The sequence below is a fragment of the Notechis scutatus genome, chromosome Z, assembly GCF_049901735.1.
Source record: "Notechis scutatus isolate UNSWTSFEM ecotype Mainland chromosome Z, rNotScu1.2, whole genome shotgun sequence".
NCBI classification, from domain to species: domain Eukaryota; kingdom Metazoa; phylum Chordata; class Lepidosauria; order Squamata; family Elapidae; genus Notechis; species Notechis scutatus.
This window is the reverse complement of record NC_142025.1, coordinates 94,395,776-94,423,442: the sequence shown is the minus strand read 5'-3', so window position 1 is coordinate 94,423,442 and position 27,667 is coordinate 94,395,776. Positions and strand designations below refer to the sequence as shown.

The 27,667-nt window shown below is 38.5% G+C and overlaps 1 protein-coding gene across 1 annotated transcript; it reads left to right on the top strand.

The window, feature by feature from the left end:
• The first annotated feature begins 501 nt into the window (after positions 1-501).
• On the top strand, positions 502-26,431 carry LOC113413520 (keratin, type I cytoskeletal 17-like). Its single transcript, XM_026669847.2, has 9 exons — positions 502-742; positions 5,162-5,290; positions 7,952-8,034; positions 9,926-10,082; positions 17,917-18,078; positions 19,608-19,733; positions 20,296-20,504; positions 23,500-23,528; positions 26,103-26,431. The coding sequence occupies exons 1-9, from the start codon at positions 503-505 to the stop codon at positions 26,198-26,200; spliced, it is 1,233 nt and encodes a 410-aa protein (XP_026525632.1). The 5' UTR covers position 502; the 3' UTR covers positions 26,201-26,431.
• Positions 26,432-27,667: the final 1,236 nt, after the last annotated feature.

The following is a 27,667-nucleotide window of genomic DNA, read 5'->3' as shown; positions in this document are numbered from 1 at the left end:
TGCCAGTATCATGTGGTTCCTCCATAAAATGTGAATGACTGAATCATAGCAATTCCACAACAAGGGCTCACATGAAACACCTCCCCTCCCCCTGGATTTCTTACTAAACCTCTTCCATTTTTATGGAATCATTCCCAACCTATTTGAACCATTTATTTTCCTTCCATTATCTTTTGAATCATTGTACTTATTTGGCTTGGGAACTGTAAGGTTAATGTGAGCATTCAATCTGGTGATATTTTGATGAGATGGACTGAGATCTGATCACAGAATTTTGCAGTGGCACTGCAAACTAGCCTCAAGGATTTGGGCAGGAGGGGACGACCTTGGGCTTGGTTTCCAAAACAAACTTTTCTTCATGTTATTATGAGGTATAACCAGACAATCCAGTAAGGGGAAGGCTAAAGATTAGTTTTGCCCTTAACTTGCCTATATAAGGAGACTCTCAAAGATTTACTTTGCTTTTACTCTTCTGTTTTACACTGCTTCTGCAGGTGAAACCATGCCTACTACATTTTCCAGCCACAGCATGTCATCTGGAAGCATGCAGGGACCCAGGGGAAGACATCTGCTTGCCTTGGGCAGGTCTCAGGCAGTGCCAAGTATCCACAGGGTTGTTGGGGACATGGCTGGACTGTCATGTGGTGATGGGCTAGCATTTATGGACACAAATATTCTGGACATGAATAAAAAGGGCACCATGAAAAATCTGAATGACCGTCTGGCTGCCTACCTAGACAAAGTAAGTAATCAGATAATGTTTTCCTAATGGCAATGTCAAAGAAAAAGTAATACTATAAAGGTATATCTACCTCTGTTTTTGTGGAATATGGAAGAATATAAGACTGCTACTTGAGAAGGAAGATGCTAAGTGACAAACCTTTTACCATTTTTTTCTGGAAGAAAGATTCACGTTGTTATATCCAATTATTCAGTGCTAAAGGAAAGATGTTGATAAATGTTTAGATAAATTATTAGTTCATATCCCTTCCTCTACTCAAGAAAAACAATGTTTGTTAGAAAATTATGGAAGAGCATGATTTGAGAGGATAAGAAGAAGAAAAGAATAGAGTTAAAGCCAAGAATTTTTCTTTGTTTCTGTCATGGGTGTTTTATCTGTTCAAGCACACCAGTGAATACCCAAAGATTAGTTTTGCAAAGCTGAGTAAGGGTCAAGATTCTTTGAATGCACTTTATTTAGTAGTATACTTCAAAACAAAATTCAAAGTACCTGATCTACAATGGGACCCCGGCAGGCTATGGGAGATCTTTTTTTCTTGAAGCATTCTGATCTGCTTTATTTAATGGTTTTATTTATTGAATAAACTTTGTTTTTATATGAGATTGGGGGCATAAAACCCTGGGAAGCTCACAACATAAAAAATAAACACAAAAAGAAGATAGGAGTATTAACAGTAAAATCATATTTCATGGTGCTCTAAGGCAACATCCCCCATACATCTGCCGTCAAAATCAAACCTTCTACCTTCCATTAGAAAACCTCATCTTGTGTGAAATAGAGTACTCTAGAACACAGCACAGTGATAATTATTTGAGCTTATGGACTAACAATAAATAAATACATTTCTATAAGTGATTATGGTTTGTGTTTCACTGATTTTTGTGGTAAAATTCTTTAGTTATGTAAGATTTATTTTCTTTGCTTTATATTGCAGAAAGTTATAAGTGAGACACTGAATTCAAACAATTTAGAAGTTAGCAAGGAAATGATTAATTGTAGGTTATTTGCAATAATTGTAGTTATTTGCAATGGTCAGTCATTGCTGTTTTAAATGGCCTGGTACACCATCTTTTTTTGAGATAGAAGTGGGGTATGCAAGGTATAGTTTCCCCTGAACTCCATGTGTTTGCTATCACAGAAACATTATTTGATTGCATTTTGATGCAATGTGTCATTAGCATGACAACACCCAAGATGGAATTGTCTTCTCACCATAGAGATGATATTCTATGTCTACATGAATTAGAATCTCTTGTTTTACTCTTCTAACAACTTCTGTCACTATCTCTTGACATTTTTCTCAATTTATGAGCCTCTTTAAGAGCTATAATCTAAACATGGTTTTAGAAGAGGCAATAATTAACCCAGAATGTTTAACAGAGAAAAATAGAGGATTTTGAAGTATAATTAATCCTCCAGTGCAGAAACAACTGACTAAATTACAATCCACTATCTCAATATGCGAACATGGAATCATGTTTGATTTTTAAAAGGACAAAGTAATCTCATTATCATTCTTTTTACATCCAAATTTCAAACTGGAACCAACCTAGGATTGATCAATAGATAAGTGTAGGATTAAGGTCTCTTTCTCTTACTTTTTCCCTCCCTCTCTGTACTCTGTATTCTTATCAACCTGAGTAAAGCCATTTCCCCACTGAGGATTTCCAATGGCATTACTCAGCCATTGCTGGGGGAAAATAAAGCCTCCTTATAGTCAGTTAAAGGTGTGATCAAGGAAAGAAAATTGCAGGAGGAAGAAGGGGCTGATTTTCTTCTCCCCTTAATTCCATCTTTCAGGGGTGGGATTCAATTTTTTTAACAACCAGTTCTGTGGGCATGACTTAGTTGGTAGGCGTGGCTTGGTGGTCATGTTATTGGCTGGGCCACGCCCCTTCCTGCCCGCCCACTTGCCCTGCCCTGCCCTGCCCAGTTATTCCTCATCTCACCCACCATTGCTAACCTTTGCTAACCTTTGCCCACCATTGCTGCCTGCCTTCCACTGCAGCCCTGATCTCCTTGAGTGAGTAAGCCTACAAGCAAGCCCTGGTCGAGTCGACTCCTGGGTCAGCCTAGGCTGCTGTGCTGTCCCCCTGGGCTTGCCTGGATTGTGTCACTGTGACCTAGCTAGCTAGCTGTCCCCCGCACCGCATGGCCAAGGTGGTGTTGGCTGGGAGAATGTTCTCCTTTCCCCCCTGGTCATGAAGAAGCTGCCGCGGGGCCATGATGGTGGTGTGCTGGCTGGGAGAGAAGGGAATGTTCTCCTTCTCCCCCTGGTGCTGACGTGGCTGGATCCGGCCTGGGGAATGCCCCTCCCAGGGAAACACCCCACCATTGCCACCCTGGTGTGCTCCGCTGCTGCTGAAGCTGCCCAAGGAAATTACCCACTGCCGGCGCAGTTCCAGAACACACTGCCACCCCCGCTGCTCGCCTCCCCCTCCCACGCTTGCCTTTTGCTTTTTGCTACAGCAGCTGCCACTACCAAAGCCACCCAAGAAAACTCCCCACTGCTGGGAAGTTCTGGGATGCACCACCACCGCTTGCCTTCTCTGCAGCCCCTCTCGCTGATGAAAAGAACTGGAGCATGCCACCGCCATCCTTGCCACACCCCTAGGTATGGAGAGCCCCAGATGGGGACTCTGCACATAGGGCATTGCTGGAGCTTAGGGGCTGGCCTTCCTCTCTGCCACCAGCCACGGGAGGAAGGTTGGGCAAGGTAAAGCCAAACTGCTGCCCAGGCAAGAACTGCCAGTGGGGATGGGTGAGGCTGCAGGGCGAACCTGGCTGGAAGTTGTTTGTAAATCTTCCCAAAAGAGGGAGGGGAGGAAGTTCCACAGCTGTACAGGATGATTTTATAATAAGAGAAGACCTGGGTACATTTTTATTAGACAGCCTTTCCTAACAAGACTGATTTTTGCTTGTATCACTGTTGGTCTCAATGAGCAACTCATCTGCCTTTTGGTGCTATGCAGTTTATCATGCATTGCTTAAATAGTTCATTAAATCCCCATCTTTTCTAAGAGCAAGATAATTATGTTTATGAATTGCTAATATCACCCTCTCTTTGGAGCACTTTCCATTTTGACAACTTAGGAAAGAAATATTGTCTTTTGAGTTTACTTTAATTAAATGCAGGTGTAGGCATCTGGGGAGGGTTAATTTGAAAAGAGCAGTAAAAGAGAAGCACATTTCTGTACATAACAGAAAGGAAAGGAAAACATTGAGAAGTGTTGAGGAGCTGAGGTGTGTGATGTGAGTCAAGGAATTCCAGACCAGAAAGATTGTTTTGTATTCCAGTTAAATTAGAAATGGTTCTTTGTGAAGGATCTGTGAAAATTTTGGAATATTGCAATAAGGCCAAAGGAAAAAATATATAAAGCAGAAAGATTAAATAAAGGAGAAGAGAAAGACATCCACTAGCTGACTACTTTGAAAATACCTTTCAAATGTGTTTTCAATTGTAGGATTGGAAACATTTGCTTGACTGTATGCTTTAATGTTCAAAAAGAATAATCTTTATCAGTATAAGCAGAGATGTATTCTTCAAGCTTTAATGCATTTTGCAAAAATCATTGTAGTAAACTGAATACCACTGTAGAACAATTAAAATATTTAATGGAGAATAAAATAAGATTTTACACAGGCAAGAAAAAATGTATAGAATAGGTGGTGCCTGGCTCAATTGGAAGTAACTGTGAGATGGAAACTTATCAAACAGATCCAACCTAGAAACAAGAAGAAATTTCCTGACAGTGAGAACAATTAATCAGAGAAATGGGATGCCTTCAGAAATTGTGGATATACCATCGCTGGAGGTTTTTAAAGAAGAAATTTGTCCATAATAGTATAGGGTCTCATGCTTCAGCAGGGGTTGGACTAAAAAACCACCAAGGTCTCTTCCAACTCTGTTATTCTTTATAAATCTCTCCATCCAGTCTTTCCAAGAGAATGGTGATAAACAATATTTGGAAATGTCCATCAGATCTTTGGATAGCAAAATCTCACCTTATTGGCTAGTATCAAGGGGAAGATGACTTTGAAAAAGCTTCCTCTCTCACCATAACATGAAAGATGAAGTGAGGACTGGATGGGGGGGAGGGGTGAGGAAAAGCCAGGCGAGGTGCCCCTCCATGTGAGTGACTTTGAGTTGGCCATGCCCAGTCACATGACCACTAAGCCACACCCAACCGGTCATGTGACCACCAAGCAACATCCCACCTGGTCACATGACCACCAAACCATGTCCACAAATTAGGCCATGCCCACAGAACCCATTGTTAAGAAATTTGAATCCCAGCCCTGCTTTTGATGATACTTAAAGTCAAATAGCTAAAGCACATCTAGAGATTTTAGGATTCTGCAAGCTATTCTTTATTCTGATATTCAAATTCTCTTTCATTTTCTTTTCCTTAAAACAAGGTGATGTCCCTTGAGAAATCTAACATGCAACTGGAGGAGAACATCCAAGAATTCTACACAAAACGAGCATCAACTGGTACCCCTGATATGAGTGCCTATTTCAATACCATGACCCAGCTGAAATCCCAGGTATTACATTGAAATGGTTTTTTCTTTTTTCCTGTTAGGGAAAATATACTTAGACACAGGATGTATTAGTGACCTGAAACAGGACTGTCTTGAAATATTTTGTTTTTGAGGAAGAGATCAAGATGATGTCTGTTAAGTTGGGTTGATTGAAGATGCAGAACTCCAGCTAGTGACTAACAGCTCTTTATTGAGTAGACCAGTACATAGAAGTGAAGTGCCTATCTGATAGCTCCCTCTTTTAAAAGAGATTACTTCATTTTCTCACCTGGAAAATGAACCAATGATTTTAAAATAATTCTTTTTCTGCCAAGAAGGTGGACTGGAGTGAAGTCTTTGTTCCAGACTTCACTCCTCATTGAATATTCAACATCCCTCCTCTCTTGGAATGAGCATTACCCAATCTGTGAAGTTTACTTGATGTAGTCACACAGGTAGGTGGGGCTATGGTAGTTGCAACCTGACCTCCGCAGCTCAGTCTGTTCAGTGGTGGCGGCCTGAGCGGTCAGATCTGCTGCTGCTCCGGAGTCAGGCAATGGAAATGCCTGGAAGTTCTCTCAGGGTGTGGCTGACACCTCCAGACCTGGCTTCTCGGAGACTCAATTCTGGACTCCTGGTTCTTCAGGTGGGTGGGTGCATTGAAGATTTGGGCTTGAGTTTAGTGTAGATGTAATTTCATACTGGTTTTCTGACTTTGCAGGGCTTTTAGTTATTAGAGACAGTTCTTCTGATTGTCTTAGGACAGAGTGTCCTAATTGTCCCCAGAGTTGATCAACATGCCTCCTCCAGATCTTACTGTTCTCTAATTCTACTCGGTATGATCGGGGACCTGTAACATTGATTATTTTGGCTTGTACTCAGGCGGCATCACTGGTATAATTGCGGGCACAGACTAAATCCCCTATGCCAAATGACTGGCATTGGCTGGTTGAATCAGTGGGTACCTCTGCATTGTAATTTGGGTGTAACCTGTCCAGTTGCAATCTTAGTTTGCAGCCCATTAGCAATTTGTGATGGTGCTAGGGGTTATGTGTAGTAACAAGTAGTAACTTATCAATTTTAGCTTGCCAATCTCCTGGGCCCATCTAGGCAAGCATCTCTTTGGTTGACTATTCTCTGTGCTTGACTATTTGTGGCCATATGGAATAGCGCAGACAAAGCATGGCAGATTCTTTGTTTTGCTGGAAAGGTTTCAAATAGCTTTGCAGTGAATTGTGGCCCATTGTCTGATATTACAATGTCCAGTAGGTTGTAGGTGGAGAAGAGTCTCCGCAAAGCTTTGATGACCACTTCTGCTGTTGTGTTGGTCATGATTATTACTCCAAGCCATTTGGAATACACATCTACAACTATAAGGAGTGTTTGCCCTGTACAGGTCCTGCCAAATCAATGTATACCCATGACCATGGTGACTTTGGGGTTTCCCATTCATGTCTAGGTGCGGTGGGTGGTACCAGACTGGATTCCTGGCAAGGCATGCACATAGCAACCCATTCCTCTATGAATCCCAGAAATTTGACTTGTGGTACCCCAATTTGGCATTTTTCTTTCTTAACTTTGAGTCCAGCTTTTTGAAATCAGTTCAGGACTATTCTATGGATTAGTTCTTCTTTGTTGTTCACAGACACAAGGATATCATCAAGTATGGTACCACCCCTGGAATGCCCTGTAGGAAGCATTCCATTAAGCTTTGAAAAAGTCCTGGCACCACACTTACATCAAATTGCAGCCTGTGGCATTTAAATGCCCCCTGTGTGTCACAATGGTTTGTGCCTCTATGATGGCATCATCTACCAGCAGTTGTTGATACTCCTGGGCTAGATCAAGCTTTGCAAAAGTTCTGCCCTTTCCTAGGGAATGTAATAAATACTGTACAACCAGCAAGGGATTGGCATGCTGCTGAAATGCCTTGTTGATTGTGCATTTATAGTCTACGCAGATATGGATTGAACCATCTGCTTTGACTGGCGTGGCAATGGGTATCTCCCATTTTGCATGAACAACTGGCTCCAAAATTCTCTGGGCAATTAGTTTGTCTAATTGGCTATCAATTTTGGGCTGGACAGCAAAAGGGACACTTCATGGCTTTATTTTAATAGGGGTAATTTTGGGGTCTAACTTAAAAGAGATAGGGGTTCCCCTGTACTTGCCTAGACTCCCATTGAAGACATCTGTGAATTCCGTGAGCAACTCCTCTTTTGCAAGGACATGGTTGCCCTGGCTTCATCTAGTGCGGCTTGGAATGTGATGCCAGGCTTATCTAATAAATGGCTCTATAGGTGTAGGTGTCAAACCCAAAACGAGCCTATCTCTCATTGCCACATTGCCTCTTCATGGCTAATGAATTTGCAATTGGTTGCAATTTCTCTCAACATTGCAACAAAGTCATTAAATGTCTCATCTGCTAGTACTTTACTTAAACTTATGTTTGTATATGTACGTATAATGTGTTTTATTAGTGTTGTACATGAGTGATTGCATGACCTCTATAGATACCATACCCTAAATAAATTAAAACAAGCTGGAATCATGTATTGCACCCATCTGTTATCCTGGAGTCCTTCACTGACATTAATCAGAATTGGATAATTAGTACACTTATTTAACAATTTCCTTGCTAAATGGTATTCTCTGTGATAATGTTTTGAAATTTACCCCCCATAGATTCAAAAGGAGACTTTGAAAAATGCTGGACTGCTCTTACAGATCGATAATGCCAAACTTGCTGCTGATGATTTCAGGGTGAAGTAAGTTTAGTTAATAGATTTACTTTTTCATCACACGCATAGCCAATTTGTTTCACAGTAGGTTTCCTAACTTTTTTTAAAAAAAATAGCCATGTACCTGTGTCTTTATTTCTTGGCATCCTGACATGATGAAAATATTAAATGATTTCTTAACGATTTAGGTAAACAGGTACAAGGTAAAAACATGGTTATTCCCCCCTTCCATGTGAGCAGCTATTCACAGCTGATAACAAGCAAAGCCTGGGCTGCTGTCTATACATGCTGTAGAAAAAAAAAGTGAAATGCTAATTAGATAGGATTTTTTTTCCTTATTCAATTATCATTTATCATTGATTGTGACATACTTTTCTACCAACTCACAGACTAGAGGTCAGCACATTAATGTGATAGATTAGTTGTGCCCTTAAATAAAGTTTGATTATTGAAAAGCTATCACTAACAGGAAAGAATTAAAATTAAAATGACCCCCTCAAACTACTTATTACAATTCTATGCAAGGATGCTCATATTTCACTCTGGTCTACATTTGAAAGCAAATCAGCCAGTTTCACACCTCTCTTATATGTTGATCACAATATAGTTACCCTTGGGATTCAGCACTGTATATATTTTTCAGAAAAAAATAATGCCAAGGGAAGATGTACAAAAGTGTGTTTATGAGATTAAAATGCATAAATCAGGTAAAGCCTAGTGGCAGGTATAGAGTATGCATAAACACACAGGTGATCTTAAGTGTCATGTTTGGGACTTCGTATCCATTTAATTCTGGTTTATTCATAAATAGTGGACCTGAGTTTCCCATGACTGACTTGCAAGATCTCTATGATACTTAACTCTCTTGACTGTAACTGGGTGAAACGGTGCATCACAGGGCAAAACTTTTTCATCCAAGTTAACTGAAAAGGACTAATTTATAGAATGCATCCAGAATCTGGGACCCATGACTAGTGTGGAACTGAAGCTTGTCAAATTTTATAAAGCATTTATGACATAATGCAAAATGTGATAAAACCTTCCCTATGGTTAACTTCTGGTGCTTGACTGTGCTATATTGTTCAATATGGGCTAATTTCAAGGTAGATACATCGCTGAACATATCCTTGTATTTTTAAGAACTTTTCAAGTATATTAAAATTGTTGCTGGTATTGAGGAATCTGGTAAGGAAATATCTCTGAAATGATGACCAGACAGTCTACTATTAAATATAAATCACTCCAAGACCTTTATTTTGTAAATCTACTCAGTTATTTAAATAAATGTTTGTTCCAGTCCAATTCTTCAATATTTTTGGAGACTGTTTAAGAAAAATTGCTAATATATTTCAGCTAATGTTTTCCTTTTCCTTTTCCTTTCTTTCTGTGTATTGGCTTTGGAGATCTGCTAATTAATTGAGTATCCAAACCAAAAATATGGCATTATATTTATAATTGTTAGGAAATCTTGATTTCTGCATGTTCTATGTATCTCTAACTAGATATGATTTCCACGATTGATTACAAATTGGACTGAAGATGACTTTATATATTCTATAGCTTTCTTCCTATAGATATATGACCCTCTGTAGTGCACGGTGTGAAGAAGTAGTTACAAAAATGGAAGCATGCGTTAAGCTTGGGAAACAGAGAAAGCATGAGATAGAAGCTCAGACTGGGCAATGAGATGTAGTCTTTTTTATCTCTTTAATTGTCCCTAGATCTAATACCTTCTGAACTCTAGCCAAGAGAGATTAACTAAAAGAGATCTGGGTACGACCATTGTTTTTTGCTTGAAGAGACCTAGATCCTTGACTTCAACAGTGACTAGAGAAGCAAGCATTTGATGTTCTCAGTTATGTAGCCATCAAGAACCATAGCTAGAAATGTGCTTTGAGGACCCTTTTGCCTTTTGTAGGCTGCAATCTGAGGTAGCCATGCACCTGTCTTTGGAGGGAGACCTTGGGGGGCTGCGTAAGGCCCTAGAAGAAATGAATGCAAGTCGAGCTAGCTTGCAGGTACAAGCTGAAAATCTCCAAGAGGAGTTGGCCTGTCTCAAAAGAAACCACAAGGAGGTAAATATGGATATAGCTGTGTGAAATTTGTCTATGATATTATGCAAGTTAAGTTACACTTCCTGGATAAATGTTGCCACACAGTGCTTCAATAGTTCTTTTAATTACATGGCTGCTGGAGTACAAATGTTTATCGTGTTTCCTTTTGTTAGTTTGGAATCTAAATAATAAGGAACACAGGTTAAAATAATCTTTTTTTTTTCCTAATGGGCCTACACAAAGTTCCAATTTGAAGGTGAAAAGATGTTTCATAATACATGTAAGAATTGCATCTATTGGCAATTCTTTAAAACAAATGCAGTATTTTCCAGGATTGCTCTGCTACTGCAAAAAGCAATCGCTCATTCTAGGAAAAGAAGCAGTTGCTTTAAGGAGTTGTTGAGAGGTATGACTAGATGCCTCTGTGTGCTCCAATGCATCCTCTATCTTTTGAACCCTAAGTGTTGCACAGTCCTACTTACTAAATAGTAAGGAATATGAAAATAGTTTGAACATTCTATTTACTTTCTCCCTACTGAATTTTTTCACCTATATTTTATAATATTTAGGCAGGACTATAGTAATACAATTAGACTAACATGCTCAACAGCCAAAAAATACTTTTTTCAGAGGCAGGATTGGAAGAATAGGTGGGAGGGAAAATGGTATTAAAAAGCAATGAAAGTAAATTATGCTGACATGATTTGAATTTCAATCTTGCACCCATGAAAGTCATAGTGCTGATCCATATCTTGTAATACAAGGGCTACAGACTAAGAATACATGATATTATCCTCTCCTGACCAACCATTGGAGACACATGTGCCCACTCTTTTCTGCTATGGGACATGTTACTGTCTGCCTCACTTGTTCTTCATTTAAATATAGACAAACATTTATATCTAATTAGTTATTTTGGCCTATGGTTAAAACATTGCCTTCCCTACTTTCACTGATTGTTGGCTTCCACTACCTTTTTAAAAAACCAGTGTGACTGTGAAAAACTGGACTTCTTCAGTTGTATGGGTCTGAGAATCCAAAGCATGGGTAGTCTCTGCTTCCTTGCTTGTGTATGCCCAGTTTTTGACTCAGTCTTCATGCAAAGAGGACACGAGGATAGAGCACTTAGAGAAAAACAGGGGAATAGTAGTCACGCTTTGGATTCTTCAAGTTTAGAAAAAGAGAAAATCAGCAAACTGTGAGTAAAGCGAAGGGGCAGAAGCCATGAACGGAGAGAGTCAGTATGCATTTATATTAAGAGAACAAGGCCCATTTGAAAAACAGAAGCATTGTTCATCTTGTTTAAACCAAGTTCTTTAGGCCAAAAGGTTTCACCATCCACCATAGGCAGGTGGATCAGAACATGTAATACAAAGGCTTACGAAAGCCAGTCATTACAACTGCTGGGTAAAATAATGGCACACTTGACCAGGAGCAGCAATGTGGGCATCACCATCTCCATTCATCAGGAACTATAAGCTGGATACTTTCGCATCAGCGGAGATGCGAATTTGAAATGAGAGTAATACAAAAATGCGAATTTGGAATGAGAGTAATACAAAAAGTTCACACGGAGGTAGAAGCTCGTGACCAGGATATAGCCCACCCTTAGGACAACTAGTTTGGGTACGTCTCACGCTTTGGATTCTCTGACCCATACAACTGAGAAAGAGCATTGGTTCTTACATGAAATGTACAGGAGGAGAATTTAAACCCACCCAAGTAAGGTCAGTCCCGAGCACAGAACAGTCAAGAAAGAGCACCAAGAAATCTCCAAGTCAATCATCAGCCTTCATCAAAAACTGAGCATGCGTAGTGGAAGGAGACAGGACTAAGTTTTGATTGACTCAGTCTTCAAGCAAAGAAGCAGAGACTACCCACGCTTTGGATTCTCCTCCTGTACAACTAGAAGATGCGTTTCAGGTAAGAATGAACACTCTTTTTGAACAATTTCATGGATAGAATTGTGAAACTCTTCATGTGTCTTTTTTCCCTTTTTAACTGAAATTGACGAGACTATCACTTTCCTTTTCTAGTCCAAGTGATGGGGAAAATAATGTGATGTTGTATTGATCTAGGAGGGGTAAAGAAGAAGAGGAATCCAGCAATTAGGGGCCATAGTAAATGTGATCTGGACAGAACATCAGACCATGCTGGCCACAAGTAGAAGAAAGCAATGAACTTGGGAAGGGGACTTTTTAAGCCTTTGTCAGGTCTGCACCTTCAGCTTCTTTGCTTCACTGGCATCCTGTCATAAATTGAAAAGTGTGGCGGTGGTAGAGGAATGGGGAAGTTAAGCTTGGGCTGGGAAGGGAAAGAAAAAGCTGGTAAGAACAAGAGGTGTCAAACTGTAATAATCCAAGGCCAAACCTGTGACTGCCTACACCCAAGAATTTTAGAGCCTGGCATGCAGACTAATCGCTTGGGCACAAGACATGCTGATAGAGCTCTTCCAAGATGGGCTGAATGATGACTTCTATAATACCTACATCTCCAGGGCTGTTCTCCATGGATGGTAAGCCAAAGAAGTTGAAATCAACCTAGTCTGATCTCACAATTTCCCCAACCATGGGTGGTGGAGGTTCCTCCCAGCAGAGAAGAAGAAAACCCCAAAGCTTGGGGGAGGGGCCCAAGCCTACATCACTGTTCCTGGATGCTTCAAATGCAGAGAGAGAGGCACCAAGCAGCTGACTACTGATCATCACACTACTCACCAAGAGAGGCACCAAGCAGCTGACTACTGATCATCACACCCAATGTAAGAGGCCACCCCAACTCAAAAGGCCACCCCTAGATTCTCAAAGAAAATGGGAAAAGCAACCCTGAGGACTTTGGAGATGGCTCTAGAAAGAGAGGAGGTCATTGAATTCACCCCATCACTTGGCAATAGCAACATCAACCAGCAGCCTGGTGGAAAGTGACACTGACACAGATGACACCCCTTGGTAAGTCACCCTATGATACCCATGATTATCCCAATAGAACTGATGGTGTCTTCCTTGGGATATAAGGGGACCCTGGTTGTCCTCCTGGACTCAGTCAGCCCTGGCTTAATTGAGAAACTGGGTCTGCGACTCAAGGAACCTAAAGTACCTGTGGCTTTCTGCCAGCTGTACAGTCAGTAGCAGGGAAGGCATGCAACATTTGTTATTGAACTGATAGAGATGAGGATTGGGTCCCATAAAGAAATCCTAAGATTTATTGTGGCACCAGGCATGGACACCCCTCATATTAGAATTGGTGTGGCTCCTAAATGAAACTTCTATGTAAATTGGAGGAGAAGGATATTAAAGATTCAGCGAAAGATATCTCCAGGAACCCCAAAAGAAAACTGGCCAAACACAATCTTACAGTTTGGTGGGAAGGCAAAGAGGGAAATTGAGAGTATGATGTGGGGCCACTCCAAAGTGCACTCCTGAATCCCCAAAGAATGCATGCATTCCTTCCTCATCATCCCATGCACTGCTCCATAGAAATATTGCTGTGGGCCAAACCTTCTAAGCCTGAACTGTATTCAATGGCCTTGAGAAAACCTGAGGAGCTATTCATAGACAAAAACTTGCAGTGGGGGTTCATTCAACTGGCCAAACCCCAAGCGAACACCCCACTTTCCAGGAAAAGAAAAATGGGTCACTTCATCTATGCATGAATTATTGCGGGCTAAATACAATGTGGGTTGAGAATGTCTATCCCCTAGCTTTAATGAAAGAGATGCTGGCCCACTTGGCAAAAGGGAATTTTTTTTTACTTAACTGGATTTGAAAGAGGTGTACTACTGCATAAGGATTAAAGAGGGGGACAAATGGAAAATCATGTTTAATTGTCCTTTAGGTTGCTTTCAATTCCGAGTATTCCCATTTGGACTGGGAGCCCCTGCCATCTTCATGCAGCTGATTAATGAGATCCTGCATGAGCACCTATATAAAAGAATCCTAGTTTACCTAGAAAACATTCTTATCTACACTGAAACCATGGTGGAACATATGAAACTAGTTGGAACAGTGCTCAAAAAACTTCATGCCATCCAAGTGTATGCTAAACTTTCTAAGTGTGAATTCCAGAAGAGTAAAATTGACTGTTTGGGATATTGGATCTCCCATGAGGGGATAGAGATAGAGGTGCAAACTGTTTTAGAATGGGCAAAAGCAATAGTAGTTTCCTGGGATTCACAAATTTTTACTGCCAATTCATCTCATCCTTCACCCCAAATAGTATTGCCCATCACTTATCTTTTGAAAACCAAAGGGGAAGGGAAATCTAAATCTAGCCAACCGCTAAAGTGGACAATGGAATTCCAAACAGTGTTTGAAAAACTCAAGCACTTGTTCATAGTTGAGCCTGTGCTATAGCACCCAGACCTGAATACACCCTTTGTCACCCAAACGGATGCTAGTGATCTGGCAATAGGTACAGTATTGCTGGAGAAAAATGACCAAGGAGTCCTGCAGCCATTAGCTCACATGTCCAAGAAACTGACCGAGATAGAGTGGAGATGGGCACTGTGAGAAAAGGAAGCCTATGCAGTATGCTGGGAACTCTTAACATGGAGACATCTTTAGGGGGGGAGTAAAACTCCTTTCGAGGTGTGGACAGACCACAAAACTCTGGAAGTATTAAGAACTCTCAGAAGGCTGTCCCTGAAACAGGTCTGTTGGGCTCAATACTTCAACTGCTTCAATTTCACTTTGCAGTATCTCTCAGGGGAGAGGAACTATAGATTGTTAAAGAGAAAATTTATATCAATTGGATTTGATCTTTTTGGGAGATTGTGGTTTAAAAAGCTCTGAATAATAGGGAAGGAAAAGAAAAGAGGAGGTGTGGATTTCTTAGAACAAAGAATGCCATCTGAGTTGAATTTAACTTGTTTTCTTTTAAAAGACTCTGTTTTTTAAAAATACAAGGAAAATTGATACAATAAAACAAGAACTTTGAAAAATTGAAACACTGAAGCAAAGAAAGATACATGAATATTCTGCCCTTGGATTAATTGTTGATTCTGATATGGACTTGGCATCGGATTAGTTGAGGATTAAAACTTGAGAGGAAGAAAACAAAAGCGGAATGTTGGAAATTAATTTTAAAGATACTATTTGGACTAATTAGAAAACTGCAAAATGGCGATATCTCTTCAGACATTAAAAATGGAACTTAGAAACATGAAAGAAACTCTACAAGAAAAAGGTGAAACTTTGGGCTTTGTTTTTAAACTTTTTGAAGAGGTGATTGCAGAGTATGAACAACAAAGGCAAAGGACAGAAGAGGAGGAGGAGCTAATCTTAGAAGGGGCCTATTTTAACTACCACCGAAAACAAAGGAATTTGGAAAGAAAGAGAAAATAGTTGGAAATAAATACCGGAGGTTTGAGAAATTGAATAAAGAGGAAAACATCCAGAAAATTAATAAAGAAGAAAAGAATCAGCAGAAATTTGAAGGGCGGAATGGAGTTATAAATAGAGAGGGGGTTAAAAACTGGAGTGAAATAAAAAAGGGGGAAATGCTAGGGGAAAGAAGGGAAAAGAAACAGGATTTGGGGACAAAGAAATATGGAAATTTTAAAAAAATTGCTTAACTAGACACAGAGATAATGGCTGAATGATATTTAGAGGGGGGATTCTGTAAGGTGCTAGGGAATAACATAAATAAATTTGTAGTTGTGAAGTAGGGACATATAGATTGATAAGATGGAAAATGGAATTGTTATTTTTTGGTAATGCTCTTTTCCTTTATGTATAAGAGATAAATGCAATAAATATATGGAATTAGTTTCTCTCTCTTTTTAAATATTAATGAAATAATTAATAGAATATGTGCTTTAAATATATTGAAATAAATGAAATGATATAGAAGGAGAGCTGAAATGGTCAACATCAAAGTTTAGGATTAAATGAGTCGACTATATGTCCCTTTGCTTTTTCTGAAATTGTAGATAAACTTTAAAGGGGAAACCATGTGTCATGTCTTCAAGGCATGCTGGAGCCGTGACACCACGCGTTGTGCCATGTCAGACTATTTGTGGTTAGAGGAAATGATGGGGCTAAAAATAATCTAAACCTGAGTTGTTCTTATTGGGAATCATGGCAGAGAAGTATAGTAAGGCTGATACCTATCTAATAATCCATGTAATCATGGTGGCAAGAATGATGTTTGCCCCAAAATTGGAAAGCTAGAGAAATCCCTAGGGAAGACGGGGTGATAGATTAGATACTACAATGCGCTGAAATGGAATTGAAGGAATTCCATTGGAATTGAAGGATAAAGATGAGTTAGAATACTATATAATATGGAATACATTTTACCACTGGAGGGAAATGAAAGGGAATTCACAAAATGGAATAAGGACTAAAGGAGAAGTAGGAAGGATATAAGAGTTTATATGATTTCCCTGAAAGATAATAGAAAGGAATTAAAAAGTATGAAGATTAAATGTATATATGTATATAAATGTACAAAATCCTTCTAGAGTACTTAATACAATATGTAACGACAAAAATGTATGTCAAAGAAGTCCACCATGTTCAATGTTTTTAAAGATTATACCTAATAAAATTATTAAAAAGAAAAGAAAACAAACCAATTGTTTTATGTTTTTTTTGCCCCTTTCCTGTAGGATTGATGTCCCTGTTAAGGAGGGCAGAACGTCAGCTCTGCCATCTTCAGCTTCTTTGCTTTACCGACATCCTGCCATAAACGGGGAGTGGGGGAGGAGAAGAAATTTGGGTTCAGGCTGAGATGAGGAAGACAAATGGAAGTGGTGGGGGAAGGGGAGATAAGTTGACAAGAATCAGAAGTGTCAAACTGGAATAGGCCAGCTGCCAAGGACACCTACACTGTGAGGTGCGAAGCATCAAAGTGGTTCCCAAAACGTCAACATGGAATACTATTGGGCATTGTTGAAGAGGGACAAGGAAAGGCGAATAACACAATCTTAGTGTGGGAATATTCAGATCTAGCTTTATTTTCACTACGACTGCTTGTCTTTAGTAGAAGAACCTATCACTTAAACCAAATGAAGTTAAGGGTCTTTCTTTCATACATGTCTAGTATGTGGCAGATCTGACAATCAGTTTCATTTCCAGATGGTATAGGCATAGAAGTTTTGTAGCTTAAGTATGCAATGTGAAGAAGCCCATAGCTGCATTACATACTGTAGTTTATATTTCAGTTACATGTGGTAGCTGGAGTCAATTTCATGATCCAGGAAAAAGAAGCAGTCCTTTAAAACATTCCAGACTGCTGTTTGTGCCTCTCTCCTCCCCAGTTTCTGAAGCATCTTGGAATCAAATTCAAAATGCTTTAAAACCTCTGTATAATCCTGATTTTTCTTTCTATTTTGTTTTGCTTGCTTTGGTTTCAGTTCCTTGCTTACCTTCCTATTTTAAATAAAATTAAGCATAAAACAAGGCATGTTGACTGAATGCTCTCACAATTGTTTTGTAGAATCACAGAATCATAGAATCCTAGCGTTGGAAGGATCTTAGAAGTTTTCTAATCCAACCCTCCCTCCAGGGCAGCAAGCCTTAAACCCTCCCAGACAAATGACTATCGGATAGAATGTGATCTAGATTCTCAGGAGGGAGAGAATGCATATTCCTTCACAATATCCAGTCTTTGAAACCCTTCAGTGAAGAAGCAGGAGCTAGGAATCAGGCTGTTGCACCGCTTAATTTCCCAAATGCAACATTTTTTTTTCCAGGGCCCACCTATGACAATTTAATTTGATTTCATGTAATTAATATTTTATTGTGACATTGCTGGTTGCTATCCATGGCCATCCAGTTCCTTCCCTGATGAAATTTTGCTGGTTTCCAATACATATGAACTAATCCATTCTGAGCTCTTTTTTTTCACTCCGTAGGAGATGGCTCCTCTCCAGGCGCATCTGGGGGGCACTGTCAATGTGGAGGTTGACTCCATGCCTGGCATTGATTTACAAAAAACCCTGAGTGAGATCCGCGACCAGTATGAGGATGTCATAGAGAAGAACCGCCAGGAAGCTGAAGCTTTGCACCAATCCCAGGTGAGGAGATGTTTGGCAAAGCAAAATACTAAAATGCCTCTCCCCTTTCAGAAGAGGAAGGATACAAACATTATGTCAGCTTATATACCTCTGTAGGAGCTAGAAAGAGCATGGTGTAAAAATTAGAAGAAATTTGTTTTGACTGAATTCTCATGTCATAGTAACAAGCTATTCTCAAGTATTTCCCTTCTTTGATATAGTAAAGATTTTTTATTTGTACCACTTGTAGGCCTTTACCCTAAAAACTTTCATTTCCCCCTTTTTGTGTTGCTACTTTTACACCATAAAATGTGTCCTCAGAGAAAGAGGATATGGTTGATAGAAATAAGGGAAAATACAAGTTTCTGTTTTTTATCTTAAGCATATATGTTTATGCTTAAAATGCACGCGCAATTTTCTCTGATGTAAGATGCAAGGAGTAGCAATGAGATTTTGGATGATACTGCTGTGTGCTATGTAATTAATGGTCCAACTGATATCTGTATAGCGCATGGAACAACTTCTAAAAAGTTTATTGCTGTTCACTTATAGAATCTTGGCAGACTAAAGCAATACTCTGCACAACTATAGATATATTCTGTGAATTGCTAGGGAGAATCTATGCTTGCCCTCTTCTTTTCTGAAAGCTCTGCTGTCTGGGAAAGAGCTTGTCCCGCCTGGGACTCCAGAATACTTTCCACCTCACACCCTATTTGATCTGTTTCCTTCAGGTATAACTAAAAACGTGGTCTCATTGCCCAAACACTGTCTGTGTTTAGGTATATGGAATGGAAGCAGAAGCTATGCTATCTTGCTTCAGGCATCAGCAGGTCATGATAATGGCCTGGACAACATGAAGAGCCCGTATACCCTTGTTTGTAATACTTCTAGTCACTCAGATTCCAAGTATCTATTTCTTTTTAAAGGAAGGAATACAGGATGAGGGGGTGATGATGATAATGATGGTGAAGATTGTATCCAGTACAGATACCAATTCAGGTGCATTTCAGTGATACATTTGGGCAGAAGTACCAACCTAAGTTGACAAGGAGGGAAATAACCTTGAGAGACCCAAGCCGTATATATTATTCTTTTTTTAAAAAGACAAATATTTTACATGCAGCTTCCAAGAAGAGCTGTTTCATCTCCCATTCCACATTGCCAGAATATTCAAAAATATTTTCATTCAAACTACAAAAACTCCATGTTTCTGTTATGATTAGGCTTCAAACATTTTTGGGCAGTAATAAGACTTATGAAATCTCAGAAACCAGCTAAGGGACAAATTGGCAATAAATGGCAGCAGAATTAAAAGTCTTGCAATCAATGCTCTGCATTTACTTCTTGTGCTGCTTCATAGCCAAGAGAAGCCAAACTAATGATATCATAAACAAGCACAGCATTCATCTGCATTAGGCTGGATTATTTAAACCATAAAAATGTTGGACAGATTGCCTCAAAAGATGAATGACCTTAGTAGAGAATTTAATCTGACTCATTTTATAATATGGTCAGAATATCTATTGTGTAACTTCTCCTCCCTTTCACAGTGTGATGCACTCAATCAGGAGGTTTCTGTCAGCAATGAGGCTCTACAGAATGCTCAGATGAAGACGGTGGAGTTGAAACGGCTGGCCCAGGCTTTGGAGATTGAGCTGCAGTCTCTTTGGAGCATGGTCAGTTCCAGATATTTTCAAATTTGTGGATTAGATGCTAAAAGCTCAAATGCAGAAGGTGTTTTACTGTCCTAAAAATTAATATAAACTTGTTTCTCTCATGGCGCAAAGAAGGGATGACTCAATATTGGGGACCGATGGACCTATTTGGAAGTTTTAGAGCAGGTTATGAAAATGTTCACTATCTCTTCTAAGATGCTGCCTGTCATTTCTCCAAGCACGAGACTGTCAGGCTTCCTGTTTTTATATTTTAAGAATGCCTTGAAATCTTCCTTTAAATAAAGATTATGTACAAGATACTTTCCTTGTAATAGGCAACTTTCCAAATTATTTTATTAAAAACAATCGAAGACAGGTTACTTTGGGCACCATTAGCTGGTATCCTCAATGAAACATTTGTGTAGGGCTCCTATGATATCTCCTTGAAGGCAAGTCACGTTTGCAAACTGGACTCAAGCTTCTATTCTCTCCATCTATCCTCTGCTTCTCCTGGGCCCTGCAAAGCATCGTTAGACTTAGCGTCTTCAGAAAAACAAAAACAATTTTTTTTCTTTGTTCCTAGAAAGGAGCCCTTGAGGGGACCCTGGCCGAGGTGGAATCCCATTATGGGTTGAAGTTGTCACAGTTACGTAATCTTGTGGCTGCCCGGGAGGCAGAGCTTCTGCAATTGAAGTCAGATGCTCAGAACCAAGCTGAGGATTACAAGCGACTGATGGATATTAAAAACAGACTGGAACAGGAGATAGCAACCTACCAATGCCTTCTTGAAGGGTAAGGAGTAGGGAAGATTGCTGCCATCTGTCCAGCTTGTTGATCCATTTATTTCTATTCCTACAATTTAGATGTAGGGGAGGCAAGTGCTGATATTTATATATATAAACAAGCAACATTTGCACTCAACTGGGAAATATCGGGAGGTTTGGAAAAAATTGAATGAATACAAAGAATTTATTTTTAAACAAATGATCTCTAAGAGAGATTTCTTCCTCCATTCACTGACAGCCATGGATTGCTGGTTGACAGTTGAAGAATGGAAACCTGGTGGCGAGTGAGAGGAGTGAAATAGAATTTCCCAGAGGAAGACTAGTTGGCTGAATGTGGCATGGAACAGAAAAATATCTTTGCCTATCTCCAGCCAGTAGTCACCACTTGGTATTAAAGTCCTTTAGTGTATATGTTGTATAAATTTACTATATGAACCCATGTGGAATGCAACTTGGAAAGAAACTTCTAAGCTGGAAATGATGGAACATATTTTTGTTTAAGTTTTTAAAATAATATATTTAATCGTTGCATTATTTGTCTATTTTCTAAACCATCCTTAGATTCTAGGTAGTTCACTACTAGTCAGATGTTTTAATAAATACACAATTAAATTAAAAATATATAAATAAAGCTTCCAGAGTAATCATAGGCTGGATCAAGTCCCCTATGAAGAAGAACTGTTAAGTTTGAGAGACTTTTTAGATTTTTTTAAAAGACCAAACAACTGGAGGCAACACAGCTTGATAATAGTTATGACTTCAAATAAATTCCTGGAAAGTAAGGTATCAATGGCTACTAGTAATGATAATTAGATTGTCTCAAGTATAGTCCTCAATGTATCAGTGGCTGGACAAATTAAATTGGAAAATATGGTTTTTCTGAGCTTCCCCATGAAATCTGGTTGGTTACTGTAAGATTAGAATGCCAGATAATGTGGTTAAATTGTTGAACCAGGATTGGGAAAAACCAGCTTCAAGATCACCTCTCAGCCATGGAAACCCAGTGGGTAGTTTTGAATTATCATATTGTTCAGTCCAGCTGCCACTGGAGAATTATTTTTGTGGGAAAAGCTGATAGAGGAAATGTTATATGCAATGCAAGCCTCAAGCTTGTGGAAAAAGGCAGGATAGCTAATAAATAAAAATAAAATAAAATGCCAGACAATATGGGCCTTGCATGCTAAAACAACTTCTGTTACCATTTTATTCTTTGCATCTTTTATCTGGCCTCATACATTTTCTTCCAATCTTGCTCACAATTCACAAATCCTTTTTGTTTGTCATATGTGTAGCTCCTAAATCTCTGCCTATAAGGAGTTACATTGCATCTGTATTGAATTATCTCTTTAATATAATAATAATAATCCATTACTTCAGTAGCTGAAAGACCATTCTAGGCTTTTATAACTTTTCCTGTTAAATATGGGGCTAATCTGGCCACCTGTTCACTCTCAGGTCAATCTCAGTTTCATTCTCATTTACAAGAGGTAGCAACTCTTTCAAAGCAAAATATAGTAATACAGGCTTCTATATCTTCTTCCTCTGTTAAGTTAGGGATTTTTATATCTTTGGAACCACCTTCCCTCTCAACATGTTCTGAAAATCCTAGATGTGAATATGTCCCTTCTAGTGATTGTACTCCTTTAAGTTTATGAGATCCTTAAATTCTTTTCTTGCCCTCACTCTTCCCTCTTTTTGCTACTTTTCCTCTTTCTCACTCCAAAGCTGCTCTTCTTTCTCTTTTTTAAATTAACAAACGTTTCCCCTTTCTGTTGCTTCAAATATCTGAGCCTAGCTCTTTTTCTGGCTGGTCTACCTTTTTCTTTGCTTAATTACATGAAGTAGATACCTGCCTCTAACAAAGCAGTAGCCTCTTCTGTGTCTAAGGTAGAATATTGCTGGTTTATTTTTTCCCCCATCTCTGTTTAGTGTAGACTCTTGTGAAGACTCTTGTTTCTGAAGTCAGGATGTTAGTTATTATTTGCAAAGTCCTATGTCTGAAAGGGCCAAACTCTTTTTGCTTTTGTAGTTAAGGTTTGTTTTCTTTTGATACAAAGTACTTAATGAACTTCTTGAGTTTGAGCCAATTTCATCCCTGCAGATACCATCTTATGTTGGATATCTCATTTGTTTGGGATATTCCACTTTTATCACCCCTGTGACAAATTCTTTTAATCTATACTTAGTTTGTCTGGCTCAAACATCAAAAGACTAGGCCACAACGCAGGTCCCTAGACAACACATACAAGCACTCATATACTATTATTCACTACTCATCTTCATCCTTTCCCACTGCTACTCTTCCTTCTGCTATTGTAGTTCCTGCTGTTCCTATTTGTGCAGGCGGCTAGAGAATAAAATTCTTTTCTGACTGCTTTAGGTTGCTTTACTTCCACACACAAACACTCCTCCTTCTCTTCTCCCCCCCCCCCACATGTATCGTCAGCTCTTTCGCAGCACAGCTTTTATAGGCTGGTGCTGCTGCTGGTGGGAGGGCCTAAAGAGAAAAGCCAAGAATAGCACAGGTGCCTTTCATTTTTCTGAGTGGCTGGCTCTCTCACAAGTTTGCTTGAACGTGACTAATACTCCTATGATCTGTAAGATTGTAGAACTGTGGCTTGATTTTGGTACATTCATTCCTGGCCTTTTTTTTACATTCAGTATTATTTTTGCTAATAAACAAAATATTGCATGTGTGTATGTGTGTGTATAAATAATAATATTGCCTAGGGGCTAAAGCCCCCCCCCCAAGTTTACTAGAGTTATCCTGTGAAAAGACTGTTATTAACTGTAATTTGATTGTAAACCAACTTTTTCTAGCTTGGAACATTATACTTGTATTGAGACTGCAATTCCCAAAATACTAAGCTGGCATGAGCCATTCCTTTGGGAAATGGATGGGGTTCAAGTAGGAACTGAACATTATACACAGACTCTTTATTAGGGAATTTGGTAACCAGAATCTTGCTTACAGATCTGGAGTTCTTTTTTTTTTTTTTTAGGTCTGAATCTGAACCACCAACTTCTCCAGGTATGCTAAATAATTTGATATTGAGGTTGCTCTATAGGGAATATACATTCATGCACACAAAATGAAAATCAGTTCATAATTGTGCAGCAATTTTAGACAGAGATTCTTATGCAGATCTATAACAAGAAAACTGTTAACAAGAAAACTTTATTTAGTCACTGAATCTTTTCTAGAGTGGAATGAGTCTTGCAGTGGTTTACCACTCCTTAACCCGTGGCAGGAAACCTATGGTCTTCCAAAGTTGTATTCAAGTTCCATGAAACCCAGTTACCATGGTGAATGATGCAAGTTATACTTTCAGTTTGCACATCAGCAGTTCTCAGACTTTGTCACAGCATTCCTTAAGTTGGTGTCCTCCAGGTGTGTTGGACTTCAACTTTTAGCAGTTTTATTGAGTATTATAACAATGATTTTTTTTACTGGGCGTTGTTATGTTCAAGTCATCTTTAGCAGATCCTGCAGAGGGCATACTTTCATTCTAAATTTAAATTAGTTTCAGTCTTACTTAATTATCATGTCTCCTAAAGAAAGAATCCTATAAAGATCTCAGCATTGACATAAAATTCCATTCACCATGATTATTTGCTAGTGATGATTATTAGCTATAGTGGTGCAGTGGTTAAAATGCAGTATTGCAAGATAATTCGGCTAACTAAGCCTTCTACCCTTCTGAGGTTGGTAAAATGAGGACCCAGATTGTTGGGGGCAATATTCTGACTCTGTAAACTGCTTATAGAGGGCTGTGAAGCAGTATATAAGTCTAAGTGCTATTGCTATTATAGATACGATATTTGTTTGATGAACTGCAATATGAACACATGTTGCATGGATCATGGTTCCATTCCCAATGTTGTGCAAGGCAGGCACCATCTTTGAAAGGAGACTAAATTGGAATATACTTGAGTGGTAAAAATTAGTACGTATGATATATGTGGAGTAATCAAACACATTCTTAAACCACTGGTGGAAAAAGCAGTATGGGACATAAATAAAGCATCCCATGCTGTGTCAGTCTTCAAAGACATTATAATGGGGTAATTTTAACTGTGGGATATAATCTCCAAAGACTACCTAATGATAAAACTTTTCTATCATTATCATATTGTCTTTGACCATCATAGAACCACTTTGGCATCTTTGCCAAAAGTTAGGGCTATTTTATTTTACTAGATCCTCATAAAAGTAACAGATTTCAATTTGTAGGATTTTTTAAAAAATTTTTTAGGAGAACCGGGTGTAAAAGACATGGATATAGAATTAAATAATTTTGATGACAATTTTTTTGGGAGTGCTACTACCACTGTCTACATTTTCTTTTTACTTTAAGTCTATCAATTATTGACTAAAATTCCTTTTCCCTAATTTAGATGAGAAGATGATATTATGATTGTTATTGTTATTATTATTATTATTATTGAAGATGATGTGTTTAAATAACAAATAGTCAGAAATAGTCAGGGATATAGCAAAATATTTGTATCTATCTTTGATACAGATTATATGTTGAGGAAGTGGTTCATTCAATGAAATAATAAGGGATTCTTTACAGTTTAACTAGAGAAAATTTCTTCTAAAGACAATCTGAACATGAATAAATCACAGTGGACTGGATTCTCAAAAGAACTTCAGTGAATGGCTAAAGTGGAGATCTGCATATGTGCCCCTAGTGTAATGTCCAGCAAATGGATAGTTGGTAATGTCTATCACCTATTACTTGTACTATGTAGTTTTTGCAGCCTCCTATCATAAATATGGATTGACAGCTGTATGGAAAAAGTTGGGGGCTCAGCAGCATGTATAGATATATAGATTTTGTGGAAAACAGAACTCAACTGTGTTGAGAATACAGAATTAACAATGGGTAAATTCAATAGGATGATTATGGTGGCTTTAGATGGTGAATATTTAGAATAGAACTGGTTCCAGTAAAGGTTAAGTCTCTCTGATAAAATAAAGATGTGATATACTATGTTTAAATTAAACAAGATTGAAGTGGTATAAAGCAAACCTTGTACAAAGTGTGATTCTTAATAGCAATAGCACTTAGACTTATATACCGCTTCACAATGCTTTACAGCCCTCTCTAAGCAGTTTACAGAGTCAGCATATTGCCCTCAACAATCTGGCTCCTCATTTTATTGATCTTGGAAAGATGGAAGGCTGAGTGAGTCCAACCTTGATCCGGTGACAATCGAACTGCTGAACTGCTGGCAACCGGCAGTCAGCAGAATTAGCCTGCAATACTGCATTCTAACCACTGCACCACCAGGGCTCTAATATAATATGTAACATTCATTTCAAAATCGCAATTGAAGACATAACAGGTATAAAAAAAGGTATAAAACACTATCTCTCTGAGGAAGATGGGTTGTTCAAAAATGTGAAATATGAGTAAATAAAACAATTATTTAGCTGAAATATCAGTTGACAGCTCTGGTTCGTATTTGTGTATATAATCACAGTCCGGAAAGGTGCCCTTTTGTGGTTTATCCATTCCCTAACACCTTAGATATTCCATGCTGTCTTTCTCTTCGCTCCATCCCTGATACCAGTGCCTTCTGTCACTCCTTGCAGAACCTTCTGTAAGCCGATGGGTGAAGACTGTCCTTGAAGAACTGGCGGATGGCAAAGTGGTGTCATCCCGTGTGCAGGAGGTGGGGCGCCAACATTGAATGATGCTGCCTTTCCTATAGCAGTGTTGGCGGCACAATGAGATGTTGATGATGAGAAAGAGGGGAAGGGAATTAGAAGCTCTGGATGAGTTTTTTTTTTAATTGGCCTGCAAATAAATGAGCCTTTCATTTTTTTTGCCTAGATATCTGTTGATTGTGACTTTTTGAATTATTTGAAGTCCTTAAATTTTATTAAATTAAATTAAATTTCTCAATTAAAAACACAATGCATCATAATGTGTCTTCTTTGGTTCTGTATTAGTACAGGTAGTCCTCAAAATTAAACCACTCATTTAGTGACCATTTGAAGTTACAATGCACTGAAAAAAGTGACTAATGATTGTTTTTCACATTTAACTACCCTTGCAGCAGCATCAAGCTCACATGATCAAAAACCAGACCCTTGGACACTGACTTATAGTTATGACGGTTGCAGTATCCTGGGGTCATGTGATCATCTTTTATGACCTTCTGAGGTCAAGGGGAAGCCAGATTCACTTAACAACTGTGGCAAAAAATTCACTAAACAATTATCTAGCCTGGCAACAGAAATTTTGGACTCAGTTGTAGTCATTAGTGGAGGACTATCTGCATAATCTGAATCATGAAGCATTAGAATATCTATTTTTGGGGAATCAATGGATCCATGTATTAAGAAATATAAAATATGATTTAAAAATGAAATGAAATAATCAGAAAATACTATTTCCTGTTTATTAGACACACTAAAATGCTTAAAAGGGATGAACATTAAATTTTTACGTTGGTGTTACGAGAAATTTGAAAATCAATGATTTGGTGTTATCCACTTATATCTTTGTTTTGCCTTCATATTACTATATATATATGTTGCTATAATTATGGGGAAAGATATTATAGTTAAGAACATCATTACATTCTGAACTATATTCCTAAAACAGATTTTATTATTTCATGAAAAGCTTTGGCAAAGAGGATTATTTTACATATTTGGAAAGTAATTTACTCTCCTGATTTTAAGCTGCAGGATACGAGACTGTTTTTGAAAAGTCTGCAATTCTAAAAATGAGAAGGTGACACAGGATATTGCTTCATTGTCTAGATTTAATGATCAGTTTAAGAATTAATTTTATGTTATTATTTATAGTAATTATATGGATCTTTTTTCAGTCATTCATTTTTTTCTTTCTATTTTGTCATATTTAGTTAATTTTAGTCACTGCAGCATGGTTTAGGTTTTCTTTCTTCATTAAATTTTTTTAGTCTGTTGGTGATGCACAGTATGATTATTTTTTATTTCTCTCTTTAAAAATAAATTGTTTAAAACAATTGTCTTCAAAAACCAATTGCCTTGTCTTGCCTGGGAAAAAAAAGCTGCTAGTGTTTTTTTAAAACAAAAAAACTGGGAAAAATGTTCCAAACGAGGGTTTGCCGATTTTCTGTTTCTTCTGCCAACAAGGAGTTTTGCACGGTTCTGCTTTCTGCTAT

What these genes read in the sequence shown, in the direction of transcription:
- LOC113413520 (XM_026669847.2), top strand. Translation starts at nt 503, where the DNA reads ATGCCTACTACATTTTCCAGCCACAGCATGTCATCTGGAAGCATGCAG. An exon ending in TCAAAAGAAACCACAAGGAG is followed by an intron (nt 10,083 to 17,916) that starts GTAAATATGGAT and finishes TTCACTCCGTAG; the next exon opens with GAGATGGCTCCTCTCCAGGC. An exon ending in TGCAGTCTCTTTGGAGCATG is followed by an intron (nt 19,734 to 20,295) that starts GTCAGTTCCAGA and finishes CTTTGTTCCTAG; the next exon opens with AAAGGAGCCCTTGAGGGGAC.